This window comes from Pteropus vampyrus, unplaced genomic scaffold, assembly GCF_000151845.1.
Source record: "Pteropus vampyrus isolate Shadow unplaced genomic scaffold, Pvam_2.0 Scaffold2, whole genome shotgun sequence".
NCBI lineage: Eukaryota > Metazoa > Chordata > Mammalia > Chiroptera > Pteropodidae > Pteropus > Pteropus vampyrus.
The window spans coordinates 29,729,952-29,754,234 of record NW_011888783.1 but is presented as its reverse complement, the minus strand read 5'-3'; the positions used below and the strand labels follow the sequence as shown (position 1 = coordinate 29,754,234).

Here is a 24,283-nt window from a genome sequence, read left to right as displayed (position 1 = left end):
AATCAAGATGAATCTTTGAGCTCTGAAGAATAAAAGACTTGAGTTGAGTTATTTGTTTCACAGATTATTCCATGGAGAGTTAAAGTGGGTGACGTTTACTACCTACTCTTGGCTACAGCTAAATGATAGGACTAATATCTGGGTAAGAACTTGAGGTTAGGAGTACTAAATTGAGTAAAAATATTTTTCATGTCCTTTAACTTGTTACATTAGTAGGAAAGAATACTTCAAAATGGTAAATATGGAACATGTTATGACAGTAAAGTATTGGGGGGAAAAGTGTGCTATCTCAGCAAGTTTATTCACATGAGCAAAGCAGTACAATCAAATTTCACCAAAGAGATACTCCATTAGAGATGTGGGTGAGGCGACCATGGTGGCAGTAACCAGGTTGTTGATCTACCAGGGTAGTCCTGAGATCTACTACTTGAGGGCTTTTACTCTAGATGTGTATACAATATCATAGCCACGTGTGGCTATTTAAATTTGAGTCAGTTGAGATTAAATAAAATTTGAAATTCAGTTCATTACGAACTACATTTCAAATGCTTATAGCTGCGTGCTGTTAAGTGACTAGTGAATTGGACAGTGTAGATATAGGACATTTCTCTCACTACAGAAAAGTCAATGGAACAGGGTTGCTCTACAGAATCTGGAAAGATTTATATATAATTTTAGAGAAGGAAATACTCAAATTAATAGAGTCATTGAATTTGTATTTTTTGTCATATAACATAAAGAAGTGTGTTATCTTGTAAAAGAGGAACTCTGGATATAAGAAATCTCAAGAAGTGATTAATTTTAGTGACTCAGCAGTAAAGGCTCATGGCCCTTATTTCTCTTCACTCTACCACCCACCAAGTTGTGCTCTCTTCAGCAGCACATATCCCACCCTCCAAGATGGCTTGATACTAGGGCTGTTTTCTTCATGGTTATAATATGGCTGCAGCAGTTCCATATTATAAAAGATTCTCTAGTAAAAGATTCTCTATGCTATAGGTCAACTGAGTTTCTTTCTTCAAACAACTTTAATTAGGGTTTGTTTAACAGTGTACAAGATTTCCACTGTGGGTGAATAGGTGATAAGGAGAGAAACTTGTTAGTTCCGTTACTTGCTGTCTTATACAAGAGGTTAGAATTCATGTTTCATGTGTTTAGCTATGCTCTGCTTCATGGATACAGATTATACCTATGGCCCTGACTGGTCATTTCTTAATTTCGGTGGAGAAGAGGTACAAGTACTTTATTCTTCAGCAGCGAATAGCATTTTGAAGAATCCATAAAAATCATTAAATCTCAAGGTTGAGAGAAAACTGGTAGAAAGATAACCTGATCCAACCACCTTCTGGTCTAATATATAAAAATCTTGCAGGCCATAAAGACTGATTTATATTTTAAATAAATTTAATTATACTTAAATGTATTTTTTAAAATAAATTTAATCCTCAAATTTATCTGACATAATTCTTATACTAAAGCTAAATGCTAGTATATCAAGTGAAAGAAATGAAAGTTCCTAACACATTATAGACTCTTGCTAGTGTTTTCTTTTTTTTGAGTGTTAATTTCAAGAGTAAAGATTACAAATAGTATCCATATACCAAATATTTAATGTTCATCTATGAATGAAAAACTCGAATGTTTTAGTTTATTCTTTTTGTTGTAGACAACAAAATTTTATCGATGTACTTTTCTTCCTGTGATACCAGAAAAGGTGAAGCATTTGCCACAAAGATTATTTGCATATGCTTCAGATTTACTCTAGAAAGTATAATTTTCCATCAAATAATTTTAAGACCAGTCAGAGGGCTTTAAGAGTTGAAACGAAATTCCTGGTCAGTGTGGCAACCTAAAGAATTTCACAGACACACTCTGCAGACTTTGTGGTGATTACAGTGACGTTCGAAGTGGTTGGCTAAGTTTTATTTTTGACTCAGAGGGCGATTTGAACTCTAATGGAAAATAATGGTAATTTCCTAGTTAGCCTTTTTTTTTTTTTTAAGATTAAAACATTGCATAATTTCAGTTGAGATTTTACAAGACTTTTGTGGAGACCTGTGAAGCAAGAATTAACCCCATTCCATGGAAGCCATCAGAATTAAACCTATTTAAAAGAATGCAGAGATCAGAAGGGCAGGTCTAGGACTGGAATTCCAGCATTGAGACTCCCTTGTGGTCTCTAGTTAGGAAGCCTGGACGCCTGAGGCTTTGCTTATGAGTTTGTTATGTTTCTTCTTCCTTTTTTTCAGATACAGTGTTTGGATATGGGTTTGATTAAACATCCCAAAGAGGTATATGAGTACCTCTTCTTTCAGATTATAATCATGTGAGACCCTTAAGGAGATATAAATATGCCAGATTTACCTTAGTTGAATTTATCTTTGCCAGAAATCTACTTTTCATCGAGAAATTGTCTGTCATCCAATGTAACCTGTTTTTCGAATCGTTTTCCTGTATTTGGTTAGGTACATGGTGTGTGTGTGTGTGTGTGTGCGTGTGTTATGTGTGTGTGTGTGTGTGTGTACAATTCCAATTATTTCAAGGAGTTTGACTCTTTACACAGAATATACTTGATATATATCTAAATATTTTTCAGGGGCTACTATATATAAATATATAGGAGGTTCACTGTACAAAGGCACATGACCATGGGGTTAAGTGGGATCTGAAATCCGGACTGCACTCTGCTCACAAAACTGTGCCTCCTGAATGAGATAGTTTAATTTAAACTAAGGCATGAGTTTTGTAGGGGCTGTTAGAGGCCCTGATACTTCTGTATTATGTGTAAAATATTTGCTTAATCTTCTGAATCTTGAATTATGTCAAACTTTCTTTTTGTCTTTTTTTTTTTTACAATTGTGCTTAATATACATAATATCAAATTTACCATTTTAACCATTTTTAAATGTACAATTCCATGGCATTAAATGTATTCACATTTTTTGTTTGTGCAGCCATCACCACCATCCATCTCCACAGTGTTTTTATCTTCCCAAACTCTATACTCATTTATATTAACTCCCTTTCCCCACTCCCTGCTGGCGACCACTGTTGTACTTTTTGTCTCTATGAATTTAACTACTCTAGGTATATTGTATAAATGGAATCATACAATAATTGTCCTTTTGTGACTGGTTTATTCCACTTAGCCTATGTCTTCAAGGTTCATACATGCTGTAGCATGTGTCAGAATTTCCTTACTTTTCAAGGCTTAACAATATTCTATTGCATGTACATAACACATTCTGTATATTCATATATCTGTTGGTGGACACTTGGGTTTGTTTCCACATTTTGGCTATTATGAATGATGCTGCTTTAAATATGGGGCAGGAGGGATGTACAAATTTTCCCTGCTTTCAATTAGATACAGACCTAGAAGTGTAATTGCTAGATCATCTGGTAATTCTATACTTAACTTTTTGAGGAACCTGCCACGCATTTATCCATAGTGATTGGGTCATTTTACTTTCCCATCAAAAATGCACAAGGGTATCCTAGTTTCTGTACCTCCTCACCAACGCTTGATTTATTTATTTTTTTATAACAGTCATCGTAATGGGCATGAAGTTGTATCTCATTGTGGTTTTCATTTGTATTTTCCTAACGATTAGTGATATTGAACATATTTTTATATACTTATTGGCCATTTGTATATCTTCTGTGGAGAAATATCTCTTCAAATCCTTTGCTCATTTTTCAGTTGAGTTGTCTTTTTTAGTTGCTGAGTTTCAAGAGTTTGTATATATTCTGGATATTAACTACTTCTCAGATGTATGATATGCAAATATTTCCTCTCATTGCATGGATTGCTTTTTCATTCTTTTGACGATGTTTTTTGATGTACAAAAGTTTTAAATTTGATGAAGTCCATTTATCTATTTTTTCTTTTGTAGCCTGTGATTTTGGTGACATATGCAAGAAGTTTCCAAATCCAATGTCATTGAAGCTTTGCCCTTATATTTTTTTCTAAATGTTTTATAGTTATAGCTCTTATGGATAGGTCTTTGATCTATTTTGAGTTAGTTTTATGGTGTAAGGTAAGGGTCCAGCTTCATTTTTTTTGCATGTGGATATCCAGTTTTTCCATTTTCTTGATGTTTTCAAGACTGTATACAGTCAATTTTTCATCATTATGGATAATGTCTAGGAGTAAGATAGAAAATGACCCCAAATCATGGTTGAAGCAAAATTTCACTCCTCTATTATCCAGAAATGGATTAACTGGTTTACCAAAATAAGTGCAGCAGGACCATATAAGCAATCACCTCCCCAGAGTCTACATCATTAGCCAGCTGTTGAATCGGTGCACATGGTCAGCTCATTGATGTAGGGAGTGGAGAGGAAAAGAGCTAAGCCTTTCCTGAAGCTGATCTGGATAAAGAAGAGTAGATTCCGAAAACTCTGCCCTTAGGTCTTGCCCTGGTCCATGATGGTATACCAGAACCACAACTGGACTACTCTCCTAAGCCATTTTTAGCTCAGTAATAAGTGTTCTACAACTGCTGGCCAATTCTATGGTAAACTTAATCAACTTTTGGTATCGAAGGGATATTTTGGCAGAGATAATACAAAAACTTTCATGGTATCTTGAATTTTCAAAGAACTTCCATGTGCTATAACACAAGTATTATGTACTTCTACTGGAAGGAGACAGTATACTTGTCTTTTTGGCAGTTATAAAGATAATGAGATCAGAAAAGAAAAAAAAAAGGTAGAGTGTGAAAATTGTCAATAGTTGAGAGACAGTACAATCTAATGGGTAAGAATGTGCTGCTTTTTACCATTTATAGGATGTTTGTTTTGTGCAAGTTGATTAAATTTTTCCAACCTTTTTTTCTCATCGGTACTGTGAGAATAATAATAACCAATGCTATGGGGCTTTGTGAGATTAAATGAGATAAAATGTGTATACCGTGTGCTTTGACAAGGTTAGGCCTGCATTAAATGCTCAAGTAAAGATCTTTGTCTTCCCTGAGAAGAAATAGCAAGATATATTCTAGGAGAAAACATAATAAGACATAAGTCTATTGGTTGTTTTTGTTTTGTTCCTGCCTATTTTGTTGTTGTTCTTTTTAACTGCTTTAGATTGTCCCAGCTGAGAGTTGCTAACATTTATTTCTTTTGTTTCCTTTTTGGTACTAGTATCAGTGATTTTCAAGATTTCTGCACCCCACCACTAGTGGAGATTATCTTTGTAACAAAATAATTTTTGGAGTGTTTTATATACTTATCCACTCACTTCTTATATGTAAGGGCTTTCTCTCTCTTTTAAAGTGCATGTTCATGTGTTCTTTTTACCGAACTCTTTCCTGCTTATTAACTATCATAGTTTTGTTGAGATGTCTCTTAGTAATCCTCTTAACTCTTGGCATTGATCCTTCCCAGTGAGAAGAGGGGATGTCCTGGCAGCATGGAGTGGTATTCGTCCCCTTGTTACAGATCCCAAATCTGCAGATACTCAGTCCATCTCCCGAAATCATGTTGTGGATATCAGTGAGAGCGGCCTTATTACTATAGCAGGTATCGGGCATATTGCTTTGCTATTTGAATGTACTTTAGATAGGACCTTGAGTTCAGTGGTCACACTGGAATCTCTTTTAACACTAATCAACAGTGATTTTTTTTTTTTAGGATTCCAAGTAAAATCTTACACATTGCTTTGCCATATTTGTTATAAATGACAGGTGAATTTTGTTATTCATAAATTGATAAATGTAATTACAAGAAAAATAAAGGGTGGCAACCTGATGAGTTATTTAGCAACTTCTTTGTAGGTGGAAAGTGGACAACCTATCGCTCTATGGCAGAAGACACGATAGATGCTGCTATCAAGTCTCATAATTTGAAAGCAGGACCAAGTAGAACGGTTGGGCTTTTCCTTCAAGGGGGCAAAGATTGGAGCCCCACACTCTACATTAGGCTTGTACAGGATTATGGACTTGAAAGTGAGGTGGGTGTGCATAGCCATGTCATCTCATCCTTTACCTAAATTCACTATTACCAGTAACACAATCAGTGACCATGTGGCCTCCCTGATTTAGAATTTCCTTTTGCTGAGTTCATTTCTGTCTGCATACCATGAAAGTGAACTGATGGAGAAAAGAAAAAAAGGTCTTATCTGCTTTCATGACCTAAAAAAAACAATGCACTTCGTAGTTTCTGTTTTAAAATCTGGGGTTTGTCTGGTTTCTTCCTAGCAGACAGGGCATCTCAAATTCTTTCTATCATGAACATCAGGAAGGCTGTTCTTCAGAAGTGATGTTGGGAGCAGAATGAAGCTGAAGCTTCATCAGTCACTGATACAATGATACATGTGTAGTAGAGTTAGTGCTGGCCTAAGCATTCGAAGCCCAAGTGGTTTCCTCCCACAAAATCAAAATCTAATACTCTCCCAGAACTATTAGTTAAGGCTGTAAAAAACTGACAAGATAAGCACATCTACTCTTTGCTTTGTACCTAGAAGCTATTGATATTCAAAGTGCCTACCTAATGCAGTTTTATTTCCTTAGGTGGCACAGCATCTTGCCGCCACCTATGGTGACAAGGCTTTTGAGGTGGCCAAAATGGCAAGTGTGACTGGAAAAAGGTGGCCCATTGTTGGAGTGCGTCTTGTGTCAGAATTTCCATACATTGAAGCAGAGGTATGTGAACAGCCATGTGGGGATTTCCCTTCTGCATGGGGTATCATTCATCTGTGTTTTTTTTTTTTTTCATCTTCCTTAAAAATTATATTATAGTTAAGTTTTAATGCACATATGTCAACTAAAACCTGGAGTAAAGGTTCAGTACAGAGCCTTTCATTTACAAATTTCTATTTTAATTCTAAAGTGATATTGATAATGGTAACAATAATAAGAGAAAATAGAAAACAGAACTATCCCAAGCCTTGTTAATTCTCGTCGTTTGCCCTCTTGTGAACTTGCAGCTCCTGTGTCACTCATGTGCTGCCCCGTGATGTAACTTGATTTGACACTTAACTTCCCATAGATTTAAGCTTTATTTCTTAAGATTTCAGCTTTATTTCTTATTAAGATTTCATATTTTATGAAACCAGAGACCATGCTTTATATTTATTTATAATTCACTGTACCTTAAAACATGGGTGTCCGATAAGCATTTGTCGATTGAAGGCTGGGCTTCTGTTATATGGTTACTATGAGACAGAAATCTTTGGACAGCCTAAAGGGATGAGACCATAGCTTTATACTACTTGTTCTTCACCTACCCAGCTGTGTAAATTAACATCCATATTGTCTATAAGCAAGGAGGTACGTAATTACTGTGAATGGTAAATGAGAAGTGACACAGTTTGCATGTTTGTGCCAGGTTTCTGTTATGATGTCTCTATTTGTCTCTTGCCTGCTACAGAACCAGAGTTTATAAAAAAAAAACAAAAACAAAACTAACAAGCACGAATTATTATTTTTTAGGTGAAACTATTTCCTTTCTTTTTAAAAAAGACCTAAACTAATAACTTCACTTTAATTCAAACTCAGGTAAAATATGGGATTAAGGAGTATGCCTGCACTGCGGTGGATATGATTTCTCGTCGCACTCGCCTGGCCTTTCTAAATGTCCAGGCAGCAGAGGAAGCCCTACCTAGGATTGTTGAACTGATGGGCAGAGAACTGAATTGGGATGATAATAAAAAAGAGGTAATATAGAAAAGTCTTTAAAACCACAGTTCCCATTATACACTTGTAATGTTTGATCTGTTAGTAAATGCTTGTATAATTTTTGTGGTGACTTTAGATTTCTTGCCAACTTCTGTGTATGTGTGTTTAATATTGCTAGGTATTAGGAAACTGGAAAATATTCTTGTACCAAAATTTGTTGGTTCTTTCTGGAAAATCCCCTATAGAAAAATGCTCTCAAATTTGTGGTCATAATTCCTAAAAAAGTATGATAATAATGATCGCGGGTAGAACTTTTTCTGGTTTTCATTGAAAGCACTCTTAGAATGTATTCTACAGTGAAATTCACACTCTACAAATTTGCTCTTAGGAAATAGTGGTTTTATTCTTGACCACCAAATGCGTATTCATATATGTCATTTGAAATTTTATATTTATATCCAAATTAAAGAAAGAAAGCCAATGGTGCTTAGATGCCCACATATACAGCCCTTGGCTTGTTGTAATAAACAGAAGGTATTCATGATTTTTATTTAAACTGAACTCTTATGCAGAGTCAGTTTCATATATTTATTCAAAAAATATTTTCTGTACTCATTGGTTTAATTCTTGTCCTGCTAGTCTTTCTTGAACCCATAAGCTCTTTTGCTGCCACTTTGTTGTAATAGCTCTGGTCATGCTCACCAATAACTCCCACCACATTGCTCAATGTACTTGTCATATCTTGGTCCTCATTCTATTCAACTAATTGGTGGCATTGACTCACTTGATTCCTCCCTCCTTCTTGATCTACTTTCTGAAACACCACCTGTCTTAGTCTACTCAGGCTGCTGTAATTGAATACCACTGGGTGACTTCAACAACAGACATTTCTTTCTTTCAATTCTGGAAGCTAGAAATTTGAGATCAGGGTGGCAGCTTGGTTGGGTTCTGGTGAGAACACTCTTCCTGGCTTTCAGACTGCTGCCTTCTTGCTGTGTCCTCACATGGCAGAAAGAGAGGGAAAGAGAGAGGAAACCCCACCTTCAAGACTCATCTAAACCTAATTATCTCCCTAAAGCCCCATCTCTGAGTACTATCACATTGGAGGTTGGGGCTCCAGCATATGAATTTTGGTGGGGACAGTTCAGTCCATGGCACCATCTCTCTCAGATCTCCTCCTACCTTCCCCCAAACTACTCCTGCTACTACTACCAACATCACCATGTCATAAATAACTATTCTACCTTTTGGTTGCTTAGGCCTCTGAATCTTTGTATCATACCTGATCTAAATCCACATCAAACCATATCATATTTATCTTCAAATGATGACTTGAATTCAACCCTTACTAAAAACATTTTACTGCTGTCACTCTGATTCAGGCTACCAGCATTTTTACATGGGTTATTATAATAGCTTCCCTCCACTAAACCAGGATCCCTGCTTTAATAGCTTCAGTGATTCTATTAAAATATACGCCAGATCGTTGGATATGTCAGTCTGAAGTTCAGAAGGGAGGTCAGAACTGGGGGGATACATTTGAGCTGGTATTTAAACCATCAGACTCGATGAGATCATCTAGGGAGGTATGTAGATAACAGCCAGTGATCCCAAGAATGAGTCCCAAGCAATCCAGAGTTTAGAAGCTGGAGAGAAAATGAAAAATTCAAGAGAAAGGGAAAATAATAGATAGTGAAGTTGAAGAAGGTGTGAGAAGACCCAAGAAAGAGTTGTGACCCAAAAAGAAAGGAAGAAAGTATTTCAAGAAGAGGAAAGTAATCTACTGTATCAAATGCTGCTGATAGGTTTAGTAAGGTGAGGACTGATCATTAACAATTCCTTTGCTAAAACCCTCTCTTACTCAGAGTAAAGTCAAAGTCATTACAGAGTGGCTCACCAGGCCTTCATGGTCTGGCCACCATCTTTCTGATCTACCTGTCTTTCTTTCCATTCATTCACTCCCCTCCAACCCACAGGTCGAATTACTTTTCCTTCTTCAAGCCATGCTGATTTTTCTGCCTAGAATGTTCTTTCCTAGATATCCTCACGGCTTACTCCCTCATTTCCTACTGGTCTCTACTCCAGAGAGGCCTTCCTTATCATGGTTAAATAAAAGGCCCCTTCCCCTATCTGAATGGCATTTTCACCCCTTTCCCTACTTTATTTTTCTCTTTAGCACCTATCCCATTTGACACACCATGTATTTACTTGTTTATTTGTTGTCTTCCTCTTCAGGAAATAAGCTTCCCAAAGGAGAAGGCATCATCTGTTTTGTTTCTGTACCTCAGTGCCCAGCTTATATAGTAGGCCCTAAACAAATATCTGTTGAATGGGCGAATGAACATTATTGAGCATCTGTGTCATAAGTGTAAAGAAGGGTTGGGCATATGTTCTGTCCTTAAAGTGTTTTCATTCTGGTGTATATTCCCAAGGATGGTTACTTATCAGAGTCACCTGGGAAATGTAGGGGAAAGGGCAGATTTTGAAGATAGACTTTATCAGAGTTAGAGTCTTCAGGGGTGAAACCATAGCATTACATTTTTTAAATTCCCTGATAATTTTAATGCAATGTATGTAGAATATTGCTGGTAGAATTCACTGATTGAAAAATGCTCCCTAACCTTGACCACACCTCTGTCAGATATAACCTTTACCCTCATTTTATAGTTGAGGAAATTGGCTCAGGGACTAAGTCCCAGTCACAGTTCATACAACTAGTAAACTGTCCCACTGGGATTGAAACCATGTTTTCTGATCCTAGAGCATATGCTTTTCCCACCCTGTCCTGTTGCCTCTGCACTGACAGGACTGGTTTATAGCTCTTCAAGTTTTCAGTTTGGGTTTGCTCAACTAAAGCTATATACAGAGGCAAAACGGAAAGAAACCCACTTCTATGCTACTGCCAATCATTTTTACCATATAGAAGGATTGAGGATAATGTGTTCCTGTAAAAATTATGGTTGGAATGATTTGAATATGCAGGAAGATATTTTGTGCCAGGAATTCAGGCTGTAGGAGGTAGGAAAGAAGAAGAAAATTCTGTAAACTGGTTGTGTTCAGCCCTCCTGAGGAAACTAGATTTAACTTCAGTTCAGATTTTATGAGCAGATTTATGTACTCAGAAATATTCTCCCATCCCCCTCAACAAAGTAACAGAAATAAAAGACCTAAAGTTATTACTCAGTATCCAAGACATAGGAGTGTTAATGAGGCCTGTGCACAGTCTAGAGAGAACAAAGGAGAAGGGAAAAAAAAAGAATTAAAGGTTAGAAAGCTGGGCTTTTGAGAAAAGGTTAAAAGCATTGGGATTATTTAACCTGCAAAAGTGAAAGAGGAACAAGGTGATAAATAACTCTCTGTAGATGAATTGTGGTTGTTTTTACGAGTCAATACTTAATGAGTGACTTGTATACTGAGCATTATACCAAATATTTTAGGGGAATAATAAATAGCTCATAGTTTCAAGGACCTTAAAATCTAATAGAGCGATTACAACACATATATATCTCAGAAGTATATGTATGTTTTCTCAAATTTAGAGAAAGATCAGAGAGCTGTCACTCAAGACCAAATGCTACCAACTTGGAAGAACCAATTAGGGAGGAAGGTGTCTAGTGGAGTTGGGGATTGAGGAGGTGCTGGGGGTATTTAGAGAATGGGACACTGCCAAATTGTGTTCCACAGGACATAAATTGATATAAGTCAAAAAGATGACTACATGGTCAAAAGAGTTTGGAAAATTCTGAGTTAAACAAATGACAGGATTTTCATTAATGCAGATAATTTGGCGGCTTTAAAATGCTTGTGTGCATTGTCAGTTTCTAAAAAGGAACTTATTAGGAGACAGATCCAACTCTCACTTTTTGGAAGGTCTGGGGCAGAGGGAGACTAGTATTGTCTAGGATATATTTTGGAAAATGTTGCCATGATATTTGATAAGGTAGATTTTTATGGCCTTGAGACAAAACATATATTTCATTGAGAGATTTTAAAGAGAAGACCACTTAAGCAGATTGAGAGAGTCTCACAAAAAGAAATTCTTTCAAAATTGATTCCAGTGAGGAGGAAGCGGGAAATGGAGTGACTGAACAAGCTGATAAACAGCAAATTTAAAACAAATGAAAGTGCTCAACTATGAAAAAGTATCCAGGAATAATATGGATGTAGGTGAACAGCGTCAAGAATTGGCTGAATGTTGGAAAAAATGCTAAGGACACCATAAATAACTTTTAAAAATGGAAAATAATGCAAATAAAGCCTACTCTAGATTATTGCTTAAGGTGACTGGTAGCATAGTTTTGAATGCTGGAGAAAAGGGAGGACTTTTCAACTCATAATTTAATACTAATTTTTCTTTTTTCTTTTTGGTCAAGGAGAATGAGTTTCAGTGTGAAAAAAGAGCAAAATAAATATTGGTAAGAGGAAATAGATATTCAAATAGAAGGTTGCTCTAAATGAATTTGTATGCCAACCCTGAAAAACGATACATTAAGGTACTCAGAATTTGCAGACAGAAATTATATAACCACTGTTAAGTATTAAAATAATGTGGCAAATAGGAACAGAACCAGAAGACAGAAGGTGGGCAAATGTACTACCAAATTCCAAAAAGGGAGAGGATAGCAAAATATAGTTTTAAACCTGTAAATCAATGGTCTTAGCATTGATCTTGGACAGTTTTCTAGATTATGGCATTTTAAGTTTATTTTATCAGCATTTAGCAAGAAATGTAGTGATCACTGGAAGCTAATAAGGAACTATTTAAGAAAAATCATTTCAGACATCTCATTTTCTTTTCATAAAGAGCAACAAGATTATTAGATCAGGGAAATGCTATAGACATAATGTGTTTGAATTCTTTAAAGCATTTTATGAAGCCTCGTGTGATATTTTTTTTTTAAATTGGTGGATTTGTAATCAGTCAAATAATCACTGTTTGCCTCAGAAGAGGTCTCTGGTAGCAGGTCATGAGGACTCTGTCCTTGGTTTGACCTAGTCTACCTTGCTTCAGGTGCTTAGATTATAATGTTGATGGTCTGCACCCAGTAATAAGAAACTGGAAGGAGACTGAATGTTTGATGACAAATTGAAGCAATGGGTGAAATTTCATTAGGTATAATTTAATAGAGATAAATGGCAAACCTCGCATTAGGTGGAAAAACAGCTCCGTCTATTCATGATAAATTTGACAAAGCTTAATAGTAGCACATGTGAAAACAAAATATGTTTTTCGTTAACTGTGAATGTATAGCAGTGGGTCATGGCTACTTTAGATTGTTGAAGCTGATAGTTACTCCTTTCTAGGTACTTGCTAATCCCAAACAAATTGGAAGAATTGCAAAGAGATGAGTTTAACCTCTACATATAGATTTTCAGCAATCGGAGCCATCCTTTTATGGGCTACGTTTAGTGGTATTGATTTATCACTCTATTAGAGTTCTTCTTTAGATGGAGACCTCATGCTTCCATTTTTGGAACATTGCACAGAAAATATAGGGTTCGAGAAGTGCATTGAGTAACTTCTAGGCAAAAATCCACACACCCCCAGCTTTAAAATTCCACAATTTCTTGCTTGATGGAGTATGGATAAATTACATAGGCGATGAAGGGACATGATCGAAGAAGAGCTGTTCTTAGAGGGAAGCATCAGGGATGTCATTTCCAGGAAAATGAATCTTGAATCAGTTTAGTAGATAATGGCCAGGTAAACTTGGCGCAATAAGAAAATACTTTTGTTTATAACTAGATTTGCTGGTATGAGGCGAGTAATCGTCCAGTAAAGAATACCATTGGTGACTTCACAGATAGGTTTTATATTTACCTTATATATCGTGTGTGTGTGTATCATATATTTTATAATACATTGTATATTATATATTTTATGTATATATATTAGCTGAGATGATTTTTAGCATTCTTAATTTTATATATGAGAGAGCTATCTTGCTATTTTGCTATTATATATTTTATTTACATTAAAATATATGTATGTGCATATGTATAAGAAAAAGGAAAAACAGGATGGTACTTATCTCAGAAAAAAGTTTATCTTCCCAAGGAAAAGGAGGAAAGGTACTAGTCACTTACATAAGATCCTTTGATGACAAATATGGGGAATTTAAGACTTATAGTGGTAAGCTTTCTCTAGGTTATGCTATATAAAAAACAAGCTCAAAATCTCATTGGTTTACTGTGGCAAGCACTAATTTTTCATTCATATAACATGAAGCTGTTATGGGTTTTCTCCATATTCTACCTCTAACACACGCTGAACATCTAGAGTTCATGTAGAGTTCACCTAGAGTTCATGTAGATAACATGTAGAGTGTGGAGTGTGTACATGTTAGCTGTTATGGCTCTTCTCCATATTCTAGATTGGCTTTAGACCTCTCTGATTCATACCCTTCTCATGGCACAGGAGCAAGAGAGACAAAGCAAAGTTGTGCAGTTGCTTATAAGCTTTTACTTAAAAGTGCCATATATCATGTTCTGTTCACCAAAGTTAATCACATGTCCAAGCTCATATCAATGGAGTCGAGAAGTATACTTGGCCAAGGGTGGGGGTGGGGGGGAGTATGTATATACTATACATATGTAAAAAGTAGTAAAGAAATATTTGTGAACAATATACAGTACAGTAGAGTCATTTTGGAGGTTCTTAGATGGAAGGCTGACATGATGAAAACTAAGACAATGTTCTCAGAAATAGTATCAACTGAGGCTGGGGACATTGAAAGCAAGTAGAGTAACTAATCAGGTTAGCTTGTTTATTTTCATGACTCTGTAACTTTCATCCAATTATCAATATCCTAGTAACAAAATTTCAGAACAGCTAATCTCATGATGTCTGTCTTGGTACTGTATGCCCCGTTATATTATTCACTTTTGTTTGTCACAAACTATGAGAATTTGGTGCTGTAAATTTTGCTAGTCAATACTGTAGAAGAATATTCAGTAGTAAAAAGAAAGAAATTATTAAAACATGCAACATCATGAAAGAATCTCAGAATCATTATGCTATGTGAAAGCAGTCAAACAAAAGACTACCTACTATATGAACTCTTTCACTGAAATTCTGCAAAAGGCAAAACTATGGTAACAAAAAGCTGATCAGTTGTTGCCTGGGACTAGAGGCTGGGGAAGAGATGAACTGCAAATGGGCAGAAGAAAGCTTTTTAGGGGGTTGAAATGTTCTATATTATGATAACGATAGAGAATATGTCAAACTATGTACCTACTAAAATAGGTGAATTTTATTGAATATAAATTATACTTCGATAAAACTGCAAGAAACAAAAGATTATGCTGAATGAGTGAGGATGAGCTTCTTTTTAGGAAACTAAAAAAAAAAATAATAATAATAACTCTTTCCATAAATCTTTGAACTTTTGTGTGTGTCTGTGTTTTAGGAAGAACTTGAAACAGCCAAGAAGTTCCTATATTATGAAATGGGCTATAAATCTCGATCGGAACAGTTAACAGATCGCTCTGAAATTAGCCTACTGCCTTCAGACATCGACAGGTACTTCTAATAACTTTCTATATCTCTTTTTTTCTTCACTTACATAAGTGTGTTTTTCCATTATTCACTGTTGTATTCCAGGTACAAGAAGAGATTTCATAAGTTTGATGCAGACCAAAAGGGCTTTATTACCATTGTTGATGTTCAGCGTGTGTTAGAGGTAATATTTTTTTGGTTCAATATCTTTGATAGCTAAAGAATGTAAAGATTATATTAGATAATTTTTTTCATTACTTTCTATAAGTATTATTTCTCCTTTAATTTTTGTAAGGTTGGTAACATTAAGAAAGGGTTTGTATAATTTTAATTAAACTTCCTTGTTTTGTGCTTTTCTTTTATTTAGAGTATCGGTGTTCAAATGGATGAATATACACTACATGAAATTCTGAATGAAGTAGATTTGAACAAAAATGGACAAGTTGAACTCAATGAATTTTTGCAGGTGAGTTGTAGTGAAAGGAAACAAGTGTATTTGCTTTTTACCTTTTGGTTGTCAGTGGTGTTCAAGAATAGATTTTTAAGTACACACAATTGTCACTTCATTCTTAAAAAGTGGAGAGCTTGAAAACAGCAAAGATTGGTGTGTCTGTCCTCGAGGATAAGGCTTTACGTTGTATATGTTTTTTTTATTTTTTCTTTTCATAAGACACTTTCTATTGTATTGGACAATTTAGATGAAATCCAAGTTCATTATGGCTTAAAGGGCTGAATAAGAAGTATATTTTTTAAAGAAGTAAGTCACAGAATAATACTGCTGGACCATTCTTTACTTGCTTCAAAAGAGGCAACACAATATTTCTAATGTAGAAAGTAATTTTTTTTTTAATAAAAAACGTTTTAAAAAATTGTAGTGGTTTTCATTTGAGAATCACATTCACTTGAGAATGTAATAAGTACATTTCATTCACTAAATGAAATGTACTTATTATATTCTTACATTATAAAGAATCTGAAAAACAAAAGACAGGAAATATGCATTTTGGGGTCAAGACCATATACTCTCAAGTATTTCTATTTTCAATTTTTCACTTACCCAAGGTTCAATTATTTAATCATAACCGTGATGGAAATACATTTATTACATATTATTCCTTAAAAGTTCCTTAAATGAGAGAAATTCAGCAAACCCCTACATTATTCGTAGCTGTCCATGGGATTCTGATCATATGAAGAACGTATTGGTTTCCAAGCAGTCAGGTTTTTTCTGTAGTGCTTCTTGGGCAGGTATTTCAAATGAATGCCAGATCTTGCTTGCACCATGGCAATGATGAATGCTGAACATGAAATAAATTAATGCTGGGGATTTTGGTCAATGTCAGCCCTTTCTTCACTGTGTCAAGTTAAACAAACAAGATCAAGGCAAAGGAAATGGTAATTGTCTCTCTGGAGATGAGCTGCAGATAAGAGCATTGTTGAATCTAAATGCAGAAAATTTTCACAGGCTGTGTCCAGCATTACAAAAAAGAATGTTTATTTCTTTAGCTTATTGTTTAACTAAGTACACATTTTAAATTGAGTTTAAAATTTATGCTTGGGAGTTGGAAACCATTTAATACATTTTTTTTTTTTGGTTTAGTTTTTTCCTGAAAACATTTTATTGTCTGTCTCAGGATTTCAGAAAACTTTTCTTTAAAGAAATAGCTTATGTTTCATTTCATAATTTCATATGTGTCGTAAATAAACAACAGCATTTAGGGTTGGAAGACCTGAGGTTTCAGAAATAATAAGAATCTAATTTTATAGATATGCTATGTGGTTTGGGTTTTAAGTAATTTTTTGAGTGCATAGAGTTAAACACAAAATAATTTAAACCATCTGCAGGTTGTCTTGTACAGTTTTTAATAATTGAGTATTTCTTTCTTGTCCAATTCTAAATGAAAGAGACTATTCATGCTTCTACTAAGTACAAATACACAGTGTAATTTTCAGCTTAAAAAAATACTGACCATATTTCTCATGAAATATATTCACACCCAAATGTTATTTTTTTTCTTGTAATATGGTTTCGAGATACATGTGATGTTTAAAGAAAACTCTGAATTTTTAAATGTTGGTACATCAAATAGTATTTATGGGTAAAGAAAAAATTCTAGTTCTATCAGTTTTTTTAGCTCTGATAAAGTTTGAAGGTCTTCATGATATCAGAGACAAACAGTAAACAAAAATTGTTCTGTCTTCAAATGTCACTATTCTTTATGTTACATTGTTCATCAGATGCACAGTATGTTTTCATATATATAATATTTTAATACAATATTTTCCTCTTAAGATTAAGAGCCCATGTTTATCTCATTAAACACCCTTTTGAATATAGATATGATTTTTCAGTAATCCTCATGAAAGGATCACTATAGATATTGCATGGTGACTTTATTTTTAGGTTTAGACTGTAATGCCTCTTCTGCTTATAGGAGTCCATCTCTAATAAGCAATAGCTTGTGAAAAAGCTTTTAATAAGGTCATGAAATTCTGCTCTAGCACCTTGGCAGATGCCTCTGACTCTTGTTCAGAGCCATTTTTAAGAAATGTATCTCTGTAGGCTAAAAATTAAAATCCTATAAATATTTTGAGAATTTGTGTATATGTATATATTTTTTTCTGGTGAATAGCTAAATCAGTTCTTTTTAAAATAAATAAATATAAATAAATAAATAACATTGGGGGAGCGATATTGAGAAAAGCAAATAGTTAAAACCACATCAACTTGAAAAGACAAAAAAAATTCCCCATGCTCGTAATTGCAAAGTGCCTTCCAGATTAAAGGCCTTTGCCCGCTTACTGCATGTAATTTCAAGACTAATTCTGATTTTATCCATTGGATAAAAATGAATTAGCTAAAATCTGGGCTACGGAGTGCTTTTAATTCTTAAGGTAGATCTCTGGGTCCATTTTCAAGGACTTAAATGTAAATTACTTTATCAAGTCTTTAAGGAATTTGGATTTAGGGGACTTGAAGTTGTCAAGTACAGTAACATTAAAAAGAGTTGTTAAATGTAGGTCATGATTTGTCTTTGTTCAATCCCTGAGATTCATTTTTAAGATTTTTAAATGGAACTGAAGATCCAATATTTGAATTGCTCAAAAAAGTATGTGCCCTGAGCACATTAAGGGGCAAAAAATGATGCATTTGATTTGCATTTAAAGGCAGGCTGATTTGCTAGATAGGTGTAGTTTATGCAACAGTGGTGAAATACCTGCCCCTTCTCTCCTTTTTGAAATGTTCAAAAATGTATTCTTCTTATTTGAGCTGTAGTACCTGCTATGGCTTTTGATGGAGCACTTAATTACCTCTGCCTGCGACAAAGGTAACTATTAAAATGCCATGAAGAAGAGGAGTAATCTGTGGCATATTTTCTCTTTAAGCTGATGAGTGCTATTCAAAAAGGAAGGGTGTCTGGAAGCCGGCTGGCAATACTAATGAAAACGGCAGAAGAGAACCTGGACAGAAGAGTTCCCATTCCCGTGGACCGAAGTTGTGGAGGATTGTGAGTGCGAGCAGTAAATCCTCAGCCAGCAAACATAGGAACAACAAATCATCACGTAACAGCAGAGATGACTTACCACACTCCAAAATAGTGGATATGGATAGCTGCTTTTTTTAACACTGGGAAGCATTCCAAAGCTTTAGGATGTTGATTTATACCCTTTATTTGTATTTGCCATTCAATCTAGCTTCTAAAAAGTGTATTTTATCTTTTTTCTCATTTTTGATGCGCCCTGACCAAATGTTTTGTATCCATCTTGTGATTTGTTAGACTGGACCTGCTCCCTTTTTGTGTGTTTATTCACTTATTCTAATTTCGTTGTCGAGGCAGAATATTTGGGCTGAAATCTATAAAAGAAGCTGGGAAAATTTAGTGACATACACAAAGCTCTGGACATGAAGCTTGCAGATAGTATTTGTTCTTAAAAGAAATTGAATGGAGAGCGACGTATTAAAACGATAGTTTCTGGAGACCTCTCAGCCCCTTCTTCTTCCAGCTTGTCTGCCTTCTTCATCTAAATAGTATTGTACAATTTTATATCTAGAGCATGATTGACAAAAGTGGAGAGGGAAGAAAAAATTTAGATCTGGTTACAGGAGCAAGTCTCAAAGAGAAACTCTAAAAGCTTCTAGAATCACAGGTATAAGATAAGGATAGCATTGACATTTGCTGGGCGTTACAGTGATAGTTTCATCTCAGAAATTCCTTTTTTTTCCCCCAGTCACTGCTGGTTTTTCTTTGACTATTATAGTTGCCAGGAAGACTCTTGCTTTTCTTACTTTAAAACCAGTATTTCAGTGGTAAGTTGGATGTAATGGGATGAGACTAAATTTCTCAAATTTTTACAGTAGTAATAGATTTAAGGATTAAAAACCTATGCTTATATATCTACATATGATAGCACAATTTTCAATCCCCAAATCCTAAATCTTAGGGTATGTGATATTGTCAAACATGGCCTACTTTGCTTAGTTTCTTGCATCATTCTGGGAGTAGTATTTGTAAACAGATTGTAATAAGGATAAGCTTTTATTAATAAGAAATAGCCTTTAAGTAACTTCACTTATAATTATTTGTAAAAAGGCACAACACTGCAATATTCAAGGTTTTTTGGTTTTTTTTTTTGGTTGCTTAAATCTTCCCTCATTCTGTACTCAGTAAGTTCTCAGTCAGCCAAAAAGAAAAAGAAAAAAAATAAAGTAAAACCACGCACAACATGCATAACACAAAACAGAGACAAATCAGTCTTTATTGAATTTAACAAATAATGTATTGAATTTAAAGGGCCAATTTGGTATGCTTTTGCAATATTTTGGTGGCATTTGAGCCAATCATTTGAGTATTTATTTATTCATTGTGCTTTCTCTTGTGAAGTTAACTACCTACTTTTTGTTTCTTAAGATCAGGTTGTGCATATTATAGGAAATCTAATCCTTTATTTAATGTCAGGTTTTGATTACACAGACTTAAGGTCTTAGTTTTTTAAACTGGCACATAAAACACTTTTGTGCTATTATTCCTATTTATGTCAACATTGTGGAATATCTTAATGCCTCATTCTAGTGGGGTATGAGCCTGTATGTCATAATAGAACATTGGAAATTCGCTCACCTAAGCCTCCACCCTCACCTCCGAAACAAATAGTTAAGATAGTATCTTAACTCATTTTGTTTTTAGAGGATGTTTAGACTTGTCACTTCCTAAAAGAAAACCTAAAACAAAGCAAGTGTTGCTTCCAGGTACTACTGTGAACTTTTTCTTTCAAGGTGTGAATTTTTTTACACTGGCTTTTATTTTATTTTTTTAAATAATGGAAGTATTTGGCTTTGCAATTTAGTGTTATCTAACAAGACAATAAATTTCACTGTTTAGAATCCAGGGACATTTAATAGGTAGAACTGTCCTTTAAAACATTGCAGATGATGTACCACAATATTCTACATTTGTGCTCTCTCTCTCTCTCTTTTTTTTTTTTTTTCCTAGTTAGATGAAGATAAGGATGACTTGTATCCACCTTGAATCCATTACAGTAGGGACCTGGCTTTGTAACCTGACCGGCCTGGGCACAGCTGTATTTGTAACACAGGCCTTGTTTGTGCACGCTTTGCCGTGAGTGAAGTTCCTTTAAGGACAACGAAAAGCACACTTTTTTTCTTTTGAGCATATCTGCTTTTGCTTAAAATTTGCTAATTCTAAAACATTCACTCCTTCACCAATCCCTGAGACTTGTCTTGGAAATGAGCTGGTTCCAAGTCTTTACTGTGAATAAAGCACCCCCACATTTTTGTATAAGTTGTTAATTAAACCTGTACTGCTTCTTTACCTGATTTCAAAAAAGGAGAAAAGAAATGTAGGGGTAAACTCTTTCAAAACCTCTTTCAAAAGAATTTTTTTAATTTTCATATAAATGTGATGTTAGATGACTCTGTTGGGGGTGGAGGTGGGGCATGCAGAGATTATCTTTTATCATCAAGTGATTTCTTTCGAGCCTTTAAGGGGATTCAGGTGAAGGAATCCCCATCTGTGGTGAAGAGCTGGATGTTCCTTTAAATAGCCCCAACGACAGTCATAGTGATAATGCTGGATTATTTGTTAAGCCAAGGTTGCCTGCCTCATATCTATCATGCTGTTTGTAATATTCTTGCTTTTAATCAGTTTATACCGAGTCTAACTTTAGGATTTACGCTATTAAATGCATGCTGCCTATTCTGCTTTAGTTTCTAGCTTTTTTTTTTTCTTTTGGTCTTTTTCAAATTTGTAGTTTACTCTTTTATACAACAAAAATTTCATTCTGACTTTTACTAAACATACTGTGAGAATGATCATTGATCTTATTTCCTTTTTTATGTATTTGTAGAGATTTCCAGTGTATGAATGTAATAATGTCGATGTCAACAACACGATGACTTGCACTGTTTTTACATTATGTCAACGCTTTTTAGGGAATAAAAAAGCCCTATTGTATTTTTAAAGAATATCAAGTATAACCATAGTACTAGAGTGGATGTACACACAGCATGTTTTCATATGTGGCACTTTTATGTATCCTGTTGGGTTATTGTTCTAGATTGGACTGTTAAATACTATATTTGAGGCTGGGTTGTCATTTTTATAACTGTCTGGGTGTTTTATCGCCATTATTTATTACTTTTGATACACAGAATGAGCTGCATGCATTTATAGAGCAATGAGAGAATGTATTTAATGTGCCTTGTTTTTAACTGAATAAGAACCGAAAGCATGAATCAATAAAACTGATTAAAATGGTCTATTTGCTGGCATTTTGATGTTACTTGCAGTCAGAGAAATAACTTTGATTACTGTTGAAGTTTAAAAAAAAGTTTGAAAATATTTTCACAAACTATGTTTTTAATGGCACTTACACATTAATTCCTTTAGCTTGATATTTTGCAATTTGATCTCAAAAGTGAATCTCTGCATAGACAGATGTAATTTTATGAGATTGCCAGGATTATTTGTATTAATTTGTTGCTGGAGCCTTTAGGGCATGACTTCTATATTTGTGCAATCCTATTCTAAAATTACATTCATCCTATTACAACTCAGCTGAATTCTTTCTTCCTTTTTTTTTTTTTTTTTTTTTTTGTCAACCAGAGCCTTTCAGCCTGAGCGTTCCCAGGCACACTGATGAATTTTATCATAACTAAAATCAATAGAAATGAATGGGAAAGATTACATAATCCATTTTGATCATCTTACATGTCAAGTTAGTGCAGGGTTGCCAAGTGTTGATAAATGCTCTGACAGAAAAAATGCTATATATTTTCATTGTCAGTAAATCAGTAAAGCTGTTACCAGTTTTAACAGAAATTTTTATAATGCCCATGTTATTTTATAGGTTTTAATTTACACACGTATATTTAGCATACTCTCCATTTGTGGTTTAGATGTGCTGCCTCCTGGTTTTGCATGCTCAAAGGCATGTGTGGGCTTTTGAAGGTTCTTTGAAATCTTACAGAATATGCCAAAGCTATGGCTCTCCTAGTTGTTCCAGGTTTGTAACAATGAACTGTTAGTTCAGTGTTTGCAAAAAATAAACAGCAGCTCATTGTTCATTGATCTAGCTTATCAAATTTTATAGCACTTTAAAATTTATAAACATAAAATTTGTCAAAATAGAGTGCTCCTAATTTTTGAAATGTATGAAATTTGTGATATTCAAAGAAAGGGAAATGTATACTAACATCAATATTTTGTAATCTTTGTCAACACCACATTATGACTGGTATTAGATTTTACATGATGACGTTTGATTTACGAAGAAGGAAATCACTGAAGTTTTAAATTGATATGGCACCCTCATAATGGGAAAATTTCTGTATAAGAGAGGGAGCCGATGAGCCTTTTGTGTCTGTATTTTGTATTTTAGGTCTCTAATTAGCTACCGAACTTGTGAAATACATGCCGATAACGTGATGTATGTGAGCCATGATGACACCAGCGATTGTCCTGCAGATCCTGTGCTAAGAAAGTTGTGGACCCTTTACAAAAAGCAGTAAATATCTTTGCATTTTGATAAATACCTGATCCAGAATAATAAGGTTTATTTGATCTAAGCAAAATACTGCTTAAGCAAAATTATCAAAGCTATCTTCATTCTCTACATTTGGCGTCAAATTGCATTGCTTAGCAGAAACCCTGCCATCGATTCCCTGTTAGTTAACCGCATTCACGTTGGAGTTGCTTGAAACTGTGGAAGTTAGGGTATGAATCCTATAGTCATAGATATATTTCATGTTTCAATGGAAGAGATAGGAGAATTGAATCTCATAGTACTCACTTTGGATATTAGAGCATGGCACATGGCACAACTGATTACACCAGCTTCCCAGCCATTCAAGCCCACTGTTTTATGTCTTAAGCAGAGTATCTCTGCTCTAATTTTCTAGGTACAGTGACTCCTGTAGAGTCCAGGTTCATTCCTTCAGTGACTGCTGCTAGCATTCCTTCAGTGTGGTGTCTCAAGGAGTTGGGAGGCGTAAAACAATTTCTTTTTTTCTTTTGGCCCTGATGCCTATGAAAAATAGTTTTGATCAAAGAGGATCTTGACCTGGAGGCTGGATTCTTTTATTTGCTTTAACCTTATATAACTAGGTCTAACTTTTTTGTAATTTTTTTAAACCCAATTTAGGCATATCTGATTTTGCTTTAAAAGCTACCTTCCTCTGTTTGTCTAAGTGATCTAAATGTAATGAGCTCGATCAACATATCACTTTTTTTTTAACCTGACCTTAATGCCCTCTTTTAAAGAAGCAGTTCCCTCTCCTCAACCTCCTTCCTTCAAAGGTCTTAGCGTAAATAGCTGCTTCTTCCTTTTAATTTGTTGCTTGTTAGATTTTCTCTCCTTTTCTTAAAATCATTTTTTTTTGTTTTCATCCCCATCATTAATTGATTTACAATTCATTTTTATGCATACAGAGTTTTTTCTATCCAAGTTAAGAAGCTGCAAATCTTAGATCCACTGAAACGACAGTGAGAAATATTTCATTTTATCCCATGAATCATTTGCCATCCTTATTGCTGAAAAATGGCAAAATTATGGTGTACCATGTTTTCATAAATTACCCTGCCCTCTACCCCCACCCCAGTTCATTGCATTATTTGTTTGGAAAAACTGTAAGAGTCAGTACCCAGAC

At 34.8% G+C, this 24,283-nt stretch overlaps 1 protein-coding gene across 4 annotated transcripts in view; it reads left to right on the top strand.

Moving 5' to 3' along the window:
- GPD2 (glycerol-3-phosphate dehydrogenase 2) overlaps window positions 1–21,897 on the top strand; it is a 128,546-nt gene extending 106,649 nt beyond the window's left edge. For 3 of the 4 annotated variants that reach the window (XM_011359171.2, XM_011359180.2, XM_011359187.2), the window contains 8 exons: window positions 5,389–5,523; window positions 5,778–5,953; window positions 6,513–6,644; window positions 7,500–7,658; window positions 15,029–15,141; window positions 15,223–15,301; window positions 15,485–15,583; window positions 18,505–21,897. In XM_011359171.2, the coding sequence (XP_011357473.1) occupies window positions 5,389–5,523; window positions 5,778–5,953; window positions 6,513–6,644; window positions 7,500–7,658; window positions 15,029–15,141; window positions 15,223–15,301; window positions 15,485–15,583; window positions 18,505–18,630 (1,019 nt within the window). In that variant the 3' untranslated portion in view covers window positions 18,631–21,897. The remainder of the gene's footprint in view (window positions 1–5,388; window positions 5,524–5,777; window positions 5,954–6,512; window positions 6,645–7,499; window positions 7,659–15,028; window positions 15,142–15,222; window positions 15,302–15,484; window positions 15,584–18,504) is intronic. The other variant, XM_011359196.2, reaches the window with a different exon arrangement.
- The last annotated feature ends 2,386 nt before the right edge of the window (window positions 21,898–24,283 follow it).